The sequence below is a fragment of the Athene noctua genome, chromosome 1 (assembly GCF_965140245.1).
Source record: "Athene noctua chromosome 1, bAthNoc1.hap1.1, whole genome shotgun sequence".
Classification (NCBI taxonomy): Eukaryota; Metazoa; Chordata; class Aves; order Strigiformes; family Strigidae; genus Athene; species Athene noctua.
In genome coordinates, this window is record NC_134037.1 from 31,841,240 (window position 1) to 31,860,227 (window position 18,988).

General features: G+C 37.2%; 1 protein-coding gene across 1 annotated transcript in view; it reads right to left on the reverse strand.

The window, feature by feature from the left end:
* The window catches only part of EYS (eyes shut homolog), a 1,054,063-nt gene that overhangs the window by 927,944 nt on the left and 107,131 nt on the right, over positions 1 to 18,988 (reverse strand). Inside the window, exons 2-3 of the mRNA XM_074895818.1 lie at positions 13,028 to 13,891; positions 9,952 to 10,065 (exon numbers count right to left, since the gene is read on the reverse strand). Coding sequence (XP_074751919.1) covers positions 9,952 to 10,065; positions 13,028 to 13,781 — 868 coding nt within the window. The 5' untranslated portion in view covers positions 13,782 to 13,891. The remainder of the gene's footprint in view (positions 1 to 9,951; positions 10,066 to 13,027; positions 13,892 to 18,988) is intronic.

The window sequence follows — 18,988 nt, forward strand, 5'->3', positions numbered from 1 at the left end:
TGCTTTTAGCTAAAATATATATTTTAGGCTAGTATGAAGAATTTTGTGTGACTTTGAACAGAGCAGACACATTCTTATAAAGTGAAATGCTTAACTCATCGTTATAATAGAATCTTAGAATGAAAATGTTTTTTGAAGATTATATTTCCTTTTCCAATATTTTAATCTCTAAAAATTGAATTATTAAATATTCATACTTCTATAAAATTATAAATTCAACTATGAACTATTTCAGCCCCGGTTGCAGTAATGTTAGAATTTTGCAATGCATGTACAGTAACACCTGAAAAGCACCCATGAAAATGCAATGTGTGAAGAGAGTTTTTAAAGAATGTTGATCCATGTCCACATTGCAATGTGAAAAGGTGGAAATAAAAGCTTATTTATTTTTAAAATTCTAGGTATATTAAATATAGTATTTAAGAAGAGAGCATGCATGACAACAATGTTCTTATTACATTAATAAACTTAGGAGTATTACCTAAGTTTAAATACCTACAACAGAAGAAAATACATGTGAGCTAAATGTCTAGAAACTTCTTATAATTAGGGGTAAGATCTAGGTTAGGACCAACTGCTCTAAGGAAATAAGATTTTTAGCCTGTAGAGGAATGCCACGTGTAAGTTATCTCTCAGCTTAAGATATGTAAATTTATTTACTTAATTGTGTCGTTACATGGTTAAGTAGATCTATGCATGCATGCATGTAGTCTTCATGTTCCCACTATTTTAATTTGTGAAGTAGCGAATACCAGTTAGTGGAGCTTAGAGAGTGATTCACCTAACTCTAAGCATTGGGCATTTGGTGATTAAATCTTCTAGTTCCATTTTGTGTTGACTAGATATTTATTGAATGCAATAGGAACACCTAGGTCTTTTACCTACATGTAAACACTTAAATTCAAGAATTTTAACTCTATGGATGTCTAGCTGAGACACAAACCAGTGCTAGGTGAGATGAATCTCCAGAGCCTTTCAAGTTCAAACTTGGTATTGATGACAACATTTTTCATGGGAGACCGAGATATGGGTTTACAGGCTTAGCCATTCTGGTAAAAGTGCATTTTAATGATGACTGAATTATATCTTTGAAGAGGCTCACTTTTGTTCACTGAGGAACTGATTAAGAACATCAGCTGTTCTCAAAGGATAAACTCTTGCCATCCCTACTTATGTAAGACTAAGTCAGTTGGTGTCATATAAACAGGGAACACACATGAGCATTCGATGTTGGAGCCTCAGGTCTTGATTTGAGTTTTCCAGTCTCCTGACCCAAGTGTGTCTTCTCCCAGAGGTCACTAGAGGATGAAATATCATCCTATTTCAAACATAAACCATTTGATATGTGTAAGGAGGAGAAAAGCTGCAACTAAATATTACAAGGAGGTTTTTTATTCTTACAACTGGTTGCACTCACTATGTTCTGTGATTCAGATAAGTGTAGTACTAAGAGACTACTAATCAAATGCAGAAATTTTGGGTATTTCACTGCCATGGACATTCATACACTAGAGGTTCAGTCACTTTACTCTTTAACATCTTTTACAGGTTATTTCTAATTCCATTTTCAGCTCTATCAGTATTTCTTATCTGATAACAGTTATAAACAAAACTTTTTTTTCTTACTACCTTTTGCAAGGCCATGTGCAGACATTATTTTGTTTTCCTTTAAGAACTGTAAAAAAAAATTTAAAAAATAGAAATTACAGTAATAAAAAGTAATTTAAGAATTACTAGTGACTATCTCTAGTGAAGGACAGGTATCCAAAGAGTGGAGACATGCTTTTGCAAAACTGAAAAGACAAGGAAAAAAAACTATTTCCTGAACTGAGTCATTTTGTAGTATTCTGCCCTGCATTTCATCAGCCAAACTTCTCACTTCATCATAGCTCAAGCAATATTGCATCCCCCAAGCAACTTATAAGCAATATACTTAAAATCTGTACAGCACCCATGAATGTTTACATGTTTGCATGTGTTTCTAAGTTATTTTAGAGCTGCTAGTCTTAGTTTTCTTATAATAGGGCAATTTCCACTTTTCACAGTAGAACTAAGTATTTTTTCTTCATCTCATGGACAGTGATCTTCCCCTTTTTCTTTTGATAATTTTTTTATAATTCATTTTCTTAAAGAAATATGTTTGCATATTGTATTAGTGCAGTGAAATGTACAGTTTACTTTCCAAGGCCTTGATTTACATTTAGCCTTGGGAAAGGTCACTGGAATTTGCCTTGACATTACATTAATAAGGAAACTTGAACACGTTAGCTATCTCCTTTAAAAGGATCGCTGAGCTGCTCAGCATTTGAAGCTACTCTAGTAGTAAAGAGTAAACTACAAGAAGCATACATGCCTGGTGTTGTCCCAGAGTAAATATAAAATAGAAAAGTGCTAACAGAGATATAACAGAGAAGTGGACTGAGAGCAGCCCTCTGTAGAGGGGCTTAGGGATAGTAGTTGATGGAAAACTGAATATGAGCCAGCAATGTGAGCTCACAGCCCAGAAAGCCAACCATGTCCTGGGCTGCATCAAGAGGAGTGTGGCCAGAAGATCAAGAGAGGTGATTCTCCCCCTCTACTCCCCTCTTGTGTGACCCCACCTGAAGTACTGCATCCAGCTCTGGCACCCCCAACATAAGAAAAACATGGACCCACTCAAGGGGGTCCCGAGGGAAGCCATGAAGATGATCGGGGGCTGGAGCATCTCCTTTATGAGGACAGGCTGAGAGGATTGAGGTGGTTCACCCTAAAGAAGAGAAGGCTCTGAGGAGACCTTATAAGTGGCCTTTCAGTACTTAATGGGGGCTACAGGAAAGACAGGGAGGGACTCTTTATCAATGAATGTAGTGATGGGACGAGGGGTAACAGTTTCAAGCTGAAAGAGGGTAGATTCAGATTAGATATAAGGAAGAAATTCTTCACTGTGAGGGTGGTGAGACACTGGCACAGGTTTCCCAGAGAAACTGTGGCTGCCCCCTCCCTGGCAGTGTTCAAGGCCAGGCTGGATGGGGCTTTAAGAAACCTGGTCTAGTGGGAGGTGTCCCTGCCCATGGCAGGGGGTTGGAACTAGATCATATTTAAGGTCTTATGATTCTATTATATATTCAATCATTATATGGATTGAGTATACTTAACGTTGAGTTGATAAACTCAACAAATATGAAAATTTTAAATTAAATTGATTTATTTCTAAATCAGTTATATTTTTCTATTAGTAAAGGAAAAAAAAATAAAACCTGTATAATGCAGGAAGATTATCAAAACTCATAAGAAGTTTTGAAAAATAGACCACTGAAATGTGTAATGAAGTCATGTCAGGAGAGTACATTTAAGAAAAGTTAAATCTACTAAATCAGACAGAGCAATTCATGTAATTTGGTGTAGTTCCAACAAGTCTTTGTTGTGTATATATCTTTATTTGTTGCTAAAATAGATTGATCTGTTTCATGTTTGTAAGAGTAAATTATAGCTATTTGTACTAGCATTATTTAGCAGTCAAGTGACAATTGCCTAAACTGCTTTAGCCTCAAAAAACAGGTTCTGTCATATATTCTCATCACCTAACCTAAGGGCATTTACCTTAACTCTCAAACTAGAATATTCCTTCATTGCTGATGTAGTCTTTTCAGGGCATTGGTTCCCTGAATCACTCTCTGGAAACACAAGCCCCTAGAAAACACAGTCTTAATTAAGGTACCCTAATTAAACATGATGTGAATGAAACACGAACTTACTGACTCTGAATTTAAAACAATTACTAAAGAAGTATGTGTAGTAGCTGGATCAGAGAACAAGGAGATGGGCTTTGCATTTTTATTTTCACATCTGAGTCCTATGTGACTGACCGATATTATGGTCTCTGTGGCAGGCGCACCCACCCTGACAAAGATGCTGAAACATCTGACTGTTGAAACATAGTAGTTGCTGACTCTTTTTGCACTCTTGTTTTCATGTCTTTACAGTAATTGGGGGGCTTAGACAATGAGAGCTGATATTGACAATAGATCAAATTTGGCTTGGGTATAAATGGAGTCCCATTGGGGAGCCATTTTGAGGCAGTCCTCTTCGGAGCAGCAAGACTGCAGTTGAGGACTTTCCCCTTGGGTTGGGATGCCACCCAAGGAAACTCCTCAAGGTTGAGGGCTCACCTCACTTGTCAGGTGAGCATCTGCATTTTGGATTGTCATTTAAATCCTAGGAATTCCTAAACAGGCTGTGTAGTAATAATTTCATCTCATGGACATCCACACCTGTAGTTTATCGATGTTTGCTGGAATGAAATGCTCTCAGAAAAAAAATTTTTAGTATTTTTCTTGTTTATTTTGAGAGCCTCCACAACACTGGCATAGAATAGGTATGTAGTCTGGAGAGGAGCTGATCCTCTTAATCATCAGATCAGTTACATCTGTTATTAAATTGCTTCACTTGGATACACAGAAAGTGAGGACAAATATTGCCTGCAGACCATGGTGAAAGTACGGTGGAACAAAGTGTCTACCAAATGGCAGTTTGTGACAGAAGTTAAATGCAAAAAAGAACGCTGAGAAAGACTAAAACTCTAACTTTGAAATTCCTATTTTAAATAATTTAAAACTGTTTTTTCCCTTACAGAAAGTATTTTATTTTTGTGGTATTTGAATCATGGGGGTAATGCAAACTCTGATTCTGGACATGCTGTCACACATTTTAGGGTACTTTTGAAACAAGCATGAAACATGTGAAGTGATATGATTTAAAAAATCATTATAACTTCATTAAAACCCCAAACAAAACATGCATTTTCTTTTTACATTAAAAGAACTACAGCCATTTCAGTGTCATTCATGAACACAGCCAAAAAACTTGACCATACTTTCCTCATTCTAGTGACACTGAACAGTGATTGGGGAATATTCCAAAGGATGTTCTTACAACTACTGATCATAATCCCTATAATTTACAGTTTTCTCTGAGAGAGTGACAAACTCTTTTCTTAAATCATAGTCAGTTAAAAAGCAAACCAAACCACAACAAAACAAATCACAAATGAGACTAAAATAACCTGGGAAGACATAATCTCTAATTTCATCTTCTCTGCCCCATTCCCTCATCCCTGTTGCTATCATTCTTGCTCCCTAGAGAAACACTAAAAAACAAATTCCATATTAGGAATACCTCTTCAGGCTGACCTTTGTGCTGACCTGATGGTGCAAGGGCTCAGGACTTGTTTGTTTTAACCGCTGGTGTCTGCTGCCTCCCCTTCAACTCTAGGAATGGCCCCTCTTGGGAGAGAGTGACCCTACCCCCACCTCAGCCACTACCTGACAAACCACAGGCTTTGGTGAGGGGCAGTTGGGGACTACTGCCAGGCTGCAGCTGCAGCCTGGGAGAAGGAAGCCGATAATGATATGAAAACATGTAAAAGTAGGCTGAGATGGACCCTTAACTGACAGGGGAGAAACATCCAACAAGAATATCACACTCCTCCTAACGAAGACCTCAGAATGCTGATGACTTGCTCTAAATCTTGCCCCCTCTTCTTGAGGGAGATTGATATATTGCTCTTGGGACCAAGAGGAGCACTGGAAAGTTGAGCATAATTACCAAAGTGAAAAATAGATAGTAAGAAGGCATTTTTGTATAACATTTTTAGGGATATTATTAATAAAGCTTTGGGTATTAATTTAGGCTATGAGTATTAGTATTAGATAAATTGAACTATTAGGCAACAAAACCACTAATTGTACAAACAATAAATTATTTTCTCCAAATATGTATAGTGAAGTCCTTTTACAATTACGACCTTTTTCAAAGTACTGCAGCAGTAATTCACTGATTAAGTGAACATACCATTTTAAACTAAAGCACCTGGTTGATGGAGCTCTAGCAAAGTGGCTCCAAGTAAAACCACCTCATTCCTATAGCATCTCCTGTACCACAAGTGAGGAGGGAATTCATTATGGCCTGTAAAGAGGTTAATTGGACCATTGGGGAAGGTAAGAAATGTAGTTCTCCCTTACAGGAATATGTGAAAAAATCCAATAATCTCAAGTGTTCTACAGAGGGTTAGTTTTTAATCACTTCTTTTACCTCCCATCTTCCCACCTAAGGAGCAAAAAGCCCCCCAGATTCAACAAAACATAGTCAAATGGAAAACTACTGTTCTTAATCCACCAAAAACTTTCTAGGGTAAGCACACTAAGCGTTACCATTACAGAGGTAGTTAAGATATTGCTGTTTCTTGTAGGTTGTGAATGAGCCACAGATTTTCTATGCATCTTCAGAACAGGACCACAACATCCATCAGAATTTTTGAGACATCCTCTTTGTTAGGGGATGTATAAAAGGCACCTCCTCTGGTGGGCTCTGGGGCTTGAGGAACCTCCTTCCCAGCTGCTGGAGCCCAGCTCAGTGCACCAGGAGACCTGGGACTCCCTCTGACCTAGGCCAATAGATGCAGCCGTTGCTTTCCTGTTTGCAGGCTCAGCCAGTAGCAAAGATGAACATGTATGCCAGAGATGCACACCTGCAGAGGACACTAACACAGCTGCTACATAGACTGCCCACAGACAGGGCACTGCCTTTAACAACACCCACATATAACACTACCAGAACTCACTTAAAACATATGTATGAACGGCCAAATCCCAGTCCCCCTCTCTCATCAGGATTGAAGCTTGCTAGTGAAAGCACACAGTCCCTTACTCATCTGTTCAAAAGGACAGACACACTTGTGGACCCCTTGAATAGCAGTGTGAGACCTTACCTCATCTAGTATTGATGCCCAGATCCTGGGATTCCTACTTACCATACAGTGCAGCTTGAAGTCTGCTATTGAATTACGTATGCACATACATGCATGCACACACACACATGTGTGCACACACCAGGTTAGGGGAAAATATAAACGTTCAGGTCTTCCCAGTGGCTCATGCCTGGGCTCACAGGCCCTATCACTCATGGTCCCCTCTCCACTTGCTGGTTCTGGGACTCTCACCTGCTCCAGTTGGTACCAGGCATGGAAACCACCATCACCCAAGGTCTGGTGACGGTCACTGGCACTAAATACACTCACTGCAGACACGCACCCTTATGATCTGTGGTCTCGCTTCAGCTGCTGATGCTGAGACCCTTGTTCATGCCAGCTTCTGGCACTCAGACATTAGGACCGCTATCAGCAGTGGTCTAACTCCAGTTGCAGACCCCACATTCAGTCACTTTCATCTCTCCAGTTTCTGGCATCTAGACTTTACAGCATTCACAGGTGGGGAGAGAGTGGGACTACATCGGATGAGAGTTAAAAGATTTAATAAGAAGAATGGATAGACTACAGCGAATTGGTGCAGGACTCAGCCAGACAAGTGTCCTGACCAGTGACTGCTTACACAGTACCAGCTTATTTTATACATCCCTCCTCTCTACACCCTCCCCATTCTTGTTTCACCCAGATCTCCTTCCTCTAAACATTCTGTAATAAGTCTAAGGATGCAAATTCTGGTATGAATTGAAGTATTAAATCATAATAATAATGACTTGCCTAATGTTAGCTGTTTGTTATTATGTTTAAAATGTTCTTCCAGGAAAGATTGAAGAGTTTTGAGAGCTCAGTGAATGAACTAAACCATTAATAAAAAACAAAAATATGTAACTGATGTATAAATATATTAATACATAAAAATACATATAGGTCTAAAATCCATTCTATGATTGTGAACATAACTTGGACAAAGAAACTTTTTCTTATTTTGAATAAATACTTGTAAAAAATAATTGTAATTATAAATAGAAAATAATTTTATTACAATTTTATTTAGATCTCATCAATTTACAGTAACAAGGATATTTCATACTTTCATTCAGATCGTGTGAACTAATTACTGCCAGTGTCTTACATAATTTTAGAAAAAGGGTATGTCAAAGTTTATCAAATCTTAAACATCGTTTGCACAATCTTGGTATTATGTTTGTGTTTTCTGTGTTTGCTGCCAACCTCACACACTTAGAATAGCATTCAAGATACAAGATTCATAATTACACACCTCATCTTGTCTAAGAACACAATACAGCCACGATGGAATAACTATAGAAGAATGTCTGGTTTCATAGAAAAATATCTGTTTTCACATGGATGTTTTTTTTTTTTAGGTAACTATTCTTGAAATTTGCCTAGCAAAAACTTTTACACAGCATCACAAGAATAAATGTAGACTAAAACCAACCACATTTGGCCAGAAAGTGTTTTCAAAATTATACTGTATGTTAGTCAACCAGTCCTGTTGCAAGGTATGCTGATGTACTACATACTTTCCTGTCAAGCAGGACGTCATGCAATTTATATCAGAGCATGACAAAAGATGTAAATTCCTGAAAGTCTGCCTTCTCCTCCCATGATACTTATTATTCTTAGAAAAAAGAAAAAAAAAAAGAAAAAAAAAAAAAAAAAGGATTCTCCATTTTCTTTTATCTAACTGGAGAATAAAAAGGGAGCTAATTCATATTTATAGTCTCAGTTTTTCTCAATCCTTACCAGCTACCTGGAGAGTAGATTGCAATGATCACTGCCATCCACTAGAGTTGAGTGTGTTGAACTGTTTTCATGTCTTTTTGGGTTTGGGTGTACTGTATCTGGAAGGGTGTTCCTCCTGTCCCCTCCTCTCCTCTCCCTCATTAGGCTAAAACTGCAAGGTTACAAAAGATTTTTGTAGGGAAAATTTCAAAAGCAACATGCCCACACAATTTGGGTGAAAGGGACAAAAGTAAGTGTTCTAACAAGATATAGACCATGCATGGGGAAAAAGCTAGTTCTAGAAAACTTTACTAATGGACTTTCTTCCTTTGAAGAAAAAAAAAAAAAAAGTTTTTTTCAGTTTTATTAGAATGACGCTGACCCTGACACCTTCTATAGTAAGGAAAGGGAGGAAAAGGAGAGTAATATAAAACAGATTTACTAGGCATTTAGAATTAAGCATGTCTATCTCATTTTTCAAATTATATTTCTACACAGACTTAACTAAAATGTCAACAAAAATGTTCAGTCTTTCACTATGAAAATAAATTTTGTCTCTTGGATCCCTCTAACTCCCTATCCTTTTTTTTTTTTTCCTTCTTCTTTGTTTTGTTTTCTTTCAACTTTACATCTCAATGTAATGATTTGTTTACATTCTATGATTGTCAGGGATAACTGATGCTTCCAAGAAGAGACATGTTTTAAAGCTTTACTGTCTTTGGATATTCAAGTGCTAGCTTTATACTTAGCTCATTCTTAAGGAATGTTCTTTTGAGTATTGCTACTTCTCTTATACCAACACAGGAAATCTCTGATGTGAAGTACAAGAATGAATAGTGTTTTAAGTTTGGCTGCTGTCCTGACCCCCAAGAAAAAGTGTTTACAATAGGATATCTTTAGATACATTTTCTGATTCAAGCTTTTCTCATGAAAACTTCTTATTTGTCTAATATATAATAAGTACTGATTAGCTTCTGAGAGTTGTTTTTTGCTTTCAATTCATATATACCTAAATCGCAAGATTATTGACTCTAAATTATTTCCATCTTTTTTTTTTTTTTTTAGCATATCGATTAAGAGGATGATGAAATTATGAATACAGGTGTCATAATCATTCTAAATCATCCAGCAAGAACTTCTGATCCTTTTTGTGTGAACTCTGTGTTTGAGAACCAGTGAGTTAATGATTATGAGTCATCCTTTGTTGTACTGCCAATAGGAGAATGGTACTGATGGATGAAAAGCCTCTATCATTTATATGGTTTTACTTTAGTGCATGAACATTTTAGAATAGTCACATAGAAGTTTGTTTTCTTTATTTTACACAACCTATTTTTTAAAAATCTAAGGAAACTGCAGATTGTTCAACAGTAATCTAAAATAACTGTTTATGTAATGCAAAAGTTCACATTGTTATTGTAACACAGAAAACCATTATTATAAGACAGGAAAAAAATGTTTCTTACCTGTAAAGCCCTTGTCGCATTCACAAAGAAAAGTATTTGGAGTAACATTGCTGCAGTTACCATTGAAACATGTACGGGGCTGGCACTGCCCATCTATTTCTGTACAATTTTTACCTATTTAGAAGGGATAATAGGAACATTGAACTTTAGTAAATATTTACATCTTCTCCTGAAATTTCAAATTTATATGTAAAATCAAACACTATATTTAATAGATAGATGGATAGATAGGTATTTGTGCTAACACTGTTTGCTAGTTTTCACAAAAAGTACTGAAGTTCTAAAACAAGGCAGAAAGTTATTCAGCTGCCATAATATGAGATACTGTGCTCAACCTCATCTGCCATACAGTTACAAATTCACACATAGTTTAAGATGCAGAAATGTTATTAGTACTGTAGTATTTGATTCTTTTTGACATGAATCTATCTTACAGTTTCTTCCAGCACAGCAAACAAGAGATGTTCTCATGTGGAGTCCAATTTGACTGAGTTTTTCTTAATATGCAGCTTTCTGAAAATTTTAATTCCAATTATAAGTTGTTTATGCTATTACAGCATATGGGTCTAAATACTGTATAATTATGTTTGCCACTTGAATTGTTGCTATGACATTATTCACACTTCAACAAGTTTTCAAATTTCTAATAGACTTTATATTATGGGAGGCACTTTTTTCCTCCATCACTCCTGTGCAGTCACGTCCATAATATATGATGGTTTAATCTCCAAGTTCTTCTTGTTTACATGCGGTTTATTTACTGCACCAGTATTGCCAGTATGAAATTATGGCATTAGCCAACACTGTCCCATATAAGCTAACAGAATATTTTAAGCATTGCTTGCGGATAACATTAAACATGATTGCTTTTAACAGAATTGCTTGTGAATCTCTACAGTAATTTGAATTAAAGTAGTACCAGACAATTTTTTACATTTTTATTTTCAAAGCATTTTACACATCCCCCAGAAATCATAAAAAATATAGAAAACATACTGCATACCATCAATATTTCCCACTGTTTTACTAAACTTTGAATAATGATAAAAATACTTTTATCATAACATTGACTTATACCTACATAATCTTCTATTTGCAAATGCATTAGTAACCAAATTATTATGCAGTTTGAAAAGCAATTAAAAATAAATTACAGCAAGCTTTATGCAACATAACCTTCATTTCTGTTTTCTATGAACCTCACTCATTCCTGACTCATCAGCTGTGTTTCATAGCATAGCATTGTTATTGCAAGAGCACAGAAGTGCAATCCATCAAAGAAACATTGTTAGAAGAGCTACAACAATCTTTTTTGTGAAGTGAATGAATATCTCTGGTACTTTCTAAAGGATTCCCAATCTCCATTAGTATGAATGCAGGAACAATATACCCATAATTTCCTTCATCCCCTTTTCCTCCTTCATGACATGGAAATAATTGTTAGGTAAGAATGTATCTAATCATGCTGCACTCTCTGGTAGCCCAATTCTAAACCTGTAAGGAACTGAAGGAAGCAATTCCTCAAACATTCATTGACACAGAAAACCTCAAAGACAAGCTGTGGCCTTTTTGATTAAGGAATGTCACCCAAGGAAGCAGGAGGAGTGTATCAAAGGATTAACCCCCCCACTCCCTTGCAGCTGTATTGACAGACTCCTTAGATAAGCCTCAAAGGGGGGAAATGTGGACTGAGTGAAACCAAATGTTTCTCATCAAACGCAAGGACCATTAATCATTGGCTCCATTGTGTAAACCCGAAGAGGTGACAAGAACTGATAAGAGGTGAGCATTTCTACCCCAGAAGGTGGATGATTGCTCAAGAAGCATGAAGTCAGCAAAAATCTGTGGTAATAGAAGAAAAACCAAAGGTAAACAGGGTGAGTATGACCACTGACTCAATTAGACAAGGGCTAGTGCACCCAATTACCCATCAATGCATACGCAGAATCCATGCTCCACCTTTTTCATCATCTCTCATGGAAATGAGTTTGTGTAGTACCTGCCCCTCCTTGTCTAGTATGCTAATCATCTGATAAGATTAATTTAAAAGGCAGCAGAAAATTTTGCTCTGTATGCACCCACTGCTTGAGATTACTAGACCTGGATCTAGGGGTGGTGATCTGGATTTTCTCTCCTTTCTGTTTCTTTCTTTTTCATTTTTTTTCTTTCCTATAGATTTATAAAAGACCACATTACTTATTCCAAGTTTAAAATCTTTTCTACTGCAAGTAAAACACTTTAACCAGTCATTTGGTGTCTTTTCACTTTAATTTAACCTGAGGAGATTAGGTTGTGACTCTCTGGGCTTCCTATCCAGGTCATGACAAAACAAAGACTCAGTTTCTCCAATAGGTTTTGGGTAAGCACTGCAATGTTTCCTAGATAAATTAAGTGATTTATTTTCGTTTGTGAAATACTTAATTTAATGATAACAGTATGTTTAGCATACTCCTTTTGAAAGGAATTTTACAGCACGAAACAATCTGGAAGAAAGAGTAAGTATTTTATTTTGCTTGCTTTTCTAGTTAAATGTGTGGCTTCTCAATTAAAAACAAATTTTGATTTTTAAAATTTCTCTAATGTAATTTAAAAGGCCTTTAAACTGAAAAGAGAGGCTTTGTGGCAGGTTCCATGAAATACTCATTTCACAAAACTGCTGGTTTTCAGCATTTTGGTTAATTTTTTTCTGGGGCAGAGCTTACTCTATATAATTTCTGTTATTTGGTGTAGAATTTGAACTGCTGAAAAAAAACCCAAAAAACCCAGTTACTTCTGATAAGGTAAGTTCGCAAGTACTTACCTATGTCTCATGCTTAAACGGGAAAGAAGCATGCTAAAATCTATTCTGTTTTCATCACGATGCACACAGGAATGTAAGCAAGTACAAACTGCCTTCTAATGACTGCACAGTCTCCTATAAGTGACTATATGTAAAAGAGACTCAGTGAAGCTGGGGTAGTGGCAACAGACAACCAAATTATTCAAAAATCTTGCTAATGATGTCCTCACTGTCTTATTATCCATTAAGGAAAATGTATTAACTGCAATATTTACACTTAGAGAGGAAAAGAAATACCTGAAAATTTTGGAGGACACGTGCATTCATAAGAATCTCCAGAAAGTTCTGGTTTCTCAGTGCAGGAGGCATTGTTCTGGCAAGGTTTAGTGGAGCATATATCAAACTTCTGGCAGAATCTTCCAGAATGCTGTGAAAAACAGTGGCAACTATATGCTTTTTCCCAAATATGGCTTAGACATTTTCCATGCCCAGAGCATAATGGTGCATTTGGAGACTGTTGGCAAAACTGCTGCTTCACGGTTATGTTCAGACGAAGGCCCATGTTGCACAGTAGCGGGCCTCTCTTATGAAGCTCTGCAAAGTAGTGAGTTCCAACACCAAGCCAGTTAGGGTCAACCTGGTGCAGTCCTCTTATCTGGCAAACAAAAATCATCTGCTCTTGAAGAAAAACAGTTTTAGGGCAGTTAATAAATTCTTCCTTGGAGACATTTACCAAATTCATTCCATAGGACTGGAATGATGGCTCAGAGGAGATGAAGAGACTATCACCTAACTGAAGCTGTAGTGGACATATCTGAGGGATACTGAGATTTCGTTCTTCTGAGATTTCCCCAGTAATACTCTTATTCATATTCCAGCATTCGGTGTAAAAGTCTGAGCAGATATTTTCCCTTGGTGTCCATTTTATTACGTTATGGTTTGGTTCCACTCGCCATTCGGCAGTCATCTGCCTCTCACATATTACCTGCCCATTTACAATGCATAGTTGAAGAAAGCATGCTAACATGCGAACTGCTGATTTTGTAGTCATTGTTTCACCTGACAAATGAGAGTTGTCTTTCACAGCTGCTTCATTACTGAGTTTAGCTTCAGAACACTTGTTCCTTAAGGTCAGTCTGTATTTTCCATGGCAGCCTAGGACTTCAAACAGAGAAAACTATTTATTTTCACACCAAATATAGTTGAATATCAAATCTTCATTACAAAAATAGAAAATATACAACAAAGCAAGGTCTTCATCTAATTACACTGATGTGAAACTAGAACAAGTCCAATTAACTGATCAGAATTACACCACTGGAACTAAAGTCAGATTTTTCCTATTTCTACTCCTGCTAAAGATTTGATTTTCATTTAGTACATTTAATTGTACTTGCATATGGAAGAGAAAGAGCTTAAAGGTATGCTTTCCATATTTCCTTCCTCTGTTGACAAAAAAATTATTAAAAAGTTATCTGTAGCAAAACTAAGTAAACCAGAACATCTAAGCTCTAGTCATAAGCATTAACCATAGATGTTTTCCTGATGATTTATCAACTATACTTAGTTTTCAAAGTATATAACTGAAAACCAAGGTCCTTGAAGATATGCTTGAGGTTTTTGATGTATCACAGTCAAAGCTAGCAGACTACAGAGTCCACTAGAACTATTTGTGGAAAACTTGATCTGGAGAATATTAAATGATTCATTGAACAGTTGAAAACTAGGAAAATATCGAAGGGTGGTATTCAGTCTCTCCTCTTTTCACCTCTATGGGGATGAAAGCATCTAAATATTTAGCTAAGTTCTATCAATAAATTGCTGTGCATGTGAACCTGTCACAATGACTTCCGTGCAGCAGTGACTAGCACTGTTTAAGCCTTTGAAGGTACCAGAAAGGTGTGAACTATGACTGACTAGTAGTAATAATAGCAGATTTGAGGCTTAGAGTATTAAACTCAGAAGGGGTAGAAACTAGATTTTGATCCTTCTCTCAGAACAGTTCTTGTTTTAATTTAATTACTGAATCCAAATTCTGCCTTCTAACACTCGAAGTACGCTAACCACTTAGCTCCACAGCCAAGCAAGTACTCTAATTTCTAATTCCTCTCTCTGTGTCTATATTTCCACACCTGGGAGATAATTCCCCATAGAGAAAAAGAAAGGCTATGGATCTACAAGAAAACCACTAGCTTTGTTGCAGAATACTCATAGTCTTTCTATTTTGAGACCATTCCATTATCTTCAGAATACCATTAGATAATGTGCTATCAAATATGTAGTTTGGATCATTTCACATTTTTTCTTTTAAAGTAGCGGTGTTTAACTATTATATGCATTACAGCTGCTATTATATCTGTCACTATTATCAGGTCTAAAATCAATGCTCTATATTACTGTATATTTAGAAATCCTACATTCAGCAGCACATCTTTGCATACCTTTTTCATAAGGAGATTTTCTCGGGTTACGAAAATATACGTATATAAAAGGTTATTTTACTCTTCAGACACACAAAAAATAATACTATTGCATGTCTAATATAGAATATTTTTTTCCCGCTTATATTTTGCTCTTCATTCATGTAATGACACATAGTTCTGATATATACAGGCTTCATTTTTACTGGTAAAATGTGCTTCCTCACAATTTATATGGGATAAAACTTCTGAACTACTTCAAAATACGTAATTAGTAGTATTTTAACAGTTGACACTGTCTTCACAAAAATCATTATTAGTCTTCATGCAACTGAAACATTATTACAGCAGTACTAGAATTAATAATGTCAAGTAAACAAATACATCCTGTAAAAGCAGTGGAAAAAAACAAGGGAAGATGGAAAGAAATATCTAGAGAGAACAAAGATTGGGTTTTTAGCAATAAAATCGAGGAGGAAAAGTTTTATATAGTGTAAAATATGAAAAGTAAAGAGCTATGCATGAAATAGAGTTACAGTATTGGCATACATGACTTAGAAAATCAGCCAAGAATTTAAATATGATGCCATGTCATGAGACAAAATTATGTTGAGATTCAATCTGAAAGTGATTATAACTGTTACATTTTAGGTCTGGTTTAGGCAAGGACAGAATCTTCCCATCTATAATCCCAGATGCTTCCATGTAGTTGATGAAGACTAAAAGTCCAAGACTGGGACTTGTATGGACACACAGTAAGATACTTGAAGAAAATAAACTCTGAAAACCACATAAGGCTGCGTGAAAAACAGCACAATGCTCTATTTTTTACTAAGGGAGAACTAAAGCAGAAAGGTTTATGCAGAAACCCAGGGAAGTAATTTAAAGGCAAAAATGAATCCCAAGTTGTTTGCATTCCAGTCCAGTATCTTAAAGATTATTTTTTCTTTTTATTAATAAGAGTTATTATATACTAATGACAAAACTAAAGCATCTTTTAAGCAAGATTGGAGAAATACCCACAGAAAATATCTGACTCTAAAAACCTCTCAGGAAAAAAGAATCTATCAAAGAAGACCAGAATAAACCAGAAAACATTTAGGGACATCATGTCACCATGTTGGGGCCAGGAATGAACCTCCTCTTGCCACCTCCCCACATGTCACACTCACACTTTGCGGACTGTGTGCCTGTGCTTGAGGTAGCTCTTGTAGACCTTGTATCAAACTACTGTAAAATGAGCTGAGAGGGAGCTGGTGGAGGGGCTTGCTGGGGGTCCCCCACCTCACTCAGAAGCTGCATTTAAGCTCAGGCTCTTGCCCTTGGTCCTAACCTGGGCTATGCTGCAAGTGGGCTGGTACCTGACCTTACACCTGTGATATCTGGCCTTGACCCTGACCCAAATATTTGACTTACTTATATTTGGCTTGATCACGGGACCTGTCTCCTCACTGCTGACTTGCCTGGAAACCACTGGACTGTTGACCAGCACTGTGTGCCATCCCCAGATCCACTCTGTGCTTCTGACATGGGTGCTGTGGGACAGTGCCCCTTGTCACTGAGGTCACTGTCATTCCTCCTTCCCAGAACCTCTCCTTTGCAGGACAGCCCACACTTGCTGCTCCTTGAGGCTGTGATGTTATGCTTACTTTATTTCTGATGCATATTTAAAAACATAAGATTTCAGCATTACTTAATATGTAAACATAATATAGGAAATGCCACAAATTGTAGGGCCTGAACAATTTGACGTCCACCCTTTGTGTGTTTTACAATATGCACTGTCTGATGACATGCCGAGATGTCCTTTGTATCCTTACGACTTTAATCACAAAATTAATAATTCTTAGGAAATTATGCATTATTTATGCCAATTTTCATTCTTTGTGAATGATCCTTTCCTTATTACTATACATCATTCAAAACATCCAGTGTTTGCTGAATTATTCATTTGTTAATGTTTTTTTGAAATATTGAACATGCTAGAAAGTGAATTTACTTGCACCTCAAAAATACAGAATCCTTATTTCTACCCTATAATTATACCATATCTACAGACAGAAGGAGTGGTGATGCAGCCAGTGCTGAAGTTAGGCGGTGTCATGGTTCAGCTAGGATAGGGTTAAGTATCCCCAGCAGAGAGGGGGAAGGGATCTACAGCCGGGTTATTCATACTTGTTTATTGTTATTATAATTGCTATTGTTGTTGTTCAGATTGTTTCTCACACTGTTGTATTAAATTTCTTCTTATTTTAACCCGGGCTTTGTGCCCTACTTGTGTCCGAGGGTGGGGGACAACACCAATGTGGTCTCCAGTCCCAGCAGGGCTTAAAACTATCACAGGAGGCTAGTCTTTTACTCACCAATCCATACAATATCATTATAGACCTAACAGTATTGAGTCAGGGAATTTTATTTTACTCTAATTTATTGCTAGCTGTCATGGTTTAACTCTGGCTGACAACCAAACCCCACACAGGTGCTCGCTCACCCCCGATCCAGTGGGATAAGGGAGGGAATCAGAAGGGTAAAAGTGTGAAAACTCATGGGTTGACATAAAGACAATTGAATGGGTAAAGCAAAAGCTAGGCACACATTTAAAGCAAAAGAAGGAATTCATTAACCACTTCCCATCATCACGAAGGTGTTCAGCCATCTCCAGGACAGTGGGCAAGGTCCTGTACAAGGGTCAAGACAATCTCAAGCACAAATACAGCCTGGGTAAGGAGTGGAGTGAGAGCAGCCCTGCAGAGAAGGACTTGGAGATATAAATGCATATAAAATTGAATATGAGCCAGCAATGTGTGCTCATGGCTCAGAAAGCAAATGATATCCCTGGCTGTGTCAAGTGAAGTGTGGCCAGTAGGTTGTGGGAGGTGATTCTCCCCCTCTACTCTGCTCTTGTGAGACCCCACCCAGAGTACTGGGTTCAGGTCTGGGGAAGGACAAGGAATTGTTGGAGTGAGTCCAGAGGTGGGCCACAAAGATGACCAGAAAGTTGGAGAAAGTCTCTCATATAGATAGATTGAGAGAGTTGGGATTGTTCAGCATAGAGAAGGCTCTGGGGATACCTTATAGTGGCCTTCAAGTAACTAAAGGGGGCCTGTGGGAAAGATGAGGAGGGACTCTTTATCATGTAGAGTAGTAATAGGACGAGGTGTTACAGTTTTCAACTGAAAAAAGGTAGATTTTGGTTAAATATAAGGAAGAAATTCTTTACTGTGGGAGTGATAAGACACTGCAACAGGTAGCCCATAGAAGCTGTGGATCCTCCCTACCTAGAATTGTTCAAGGCCAGGCTGGATGGGGCTTTGAGAAACCTGATCTAGTGGAAGGTGTCCCTGCCCATGCAGGAGGATTTGAACTATATGATCTTTAAGGTCCCATCCAACCCAAACCATTCTATGATTCTATGAACTCATTTCTGTGTATAACTTCTTAAAACTACCTTGGTATGAAACATTGGGAAAGAGTCAGTATAACTCCTGTAAAGCAACATCAGGACTCAAGACACTTATTGGAGTTTTCTGAGGATTATTCATAAACAGAATATTACAAAAATCACTCAAAAAAATTTGGGATTGTGTCTTTGTTAAAGTATATTTACTGTGGGATAAGAAGAAATTAATGTATTCTAGTCTCTGTCAATATGCTTCATACAGCACGTTTTCCTACAATCTCTGAAGAACTTATCCCAGGATCTACACACTGTTATACTACTGATACAGTGGCACAGTGGATCACATTCACATTTAGTTAAAACTGTGGTCACAGTACAAACTAGAGAAGACAAGGACATATTCAGAAGTTTATATCTCAGCCAAATGTGAAGATAATT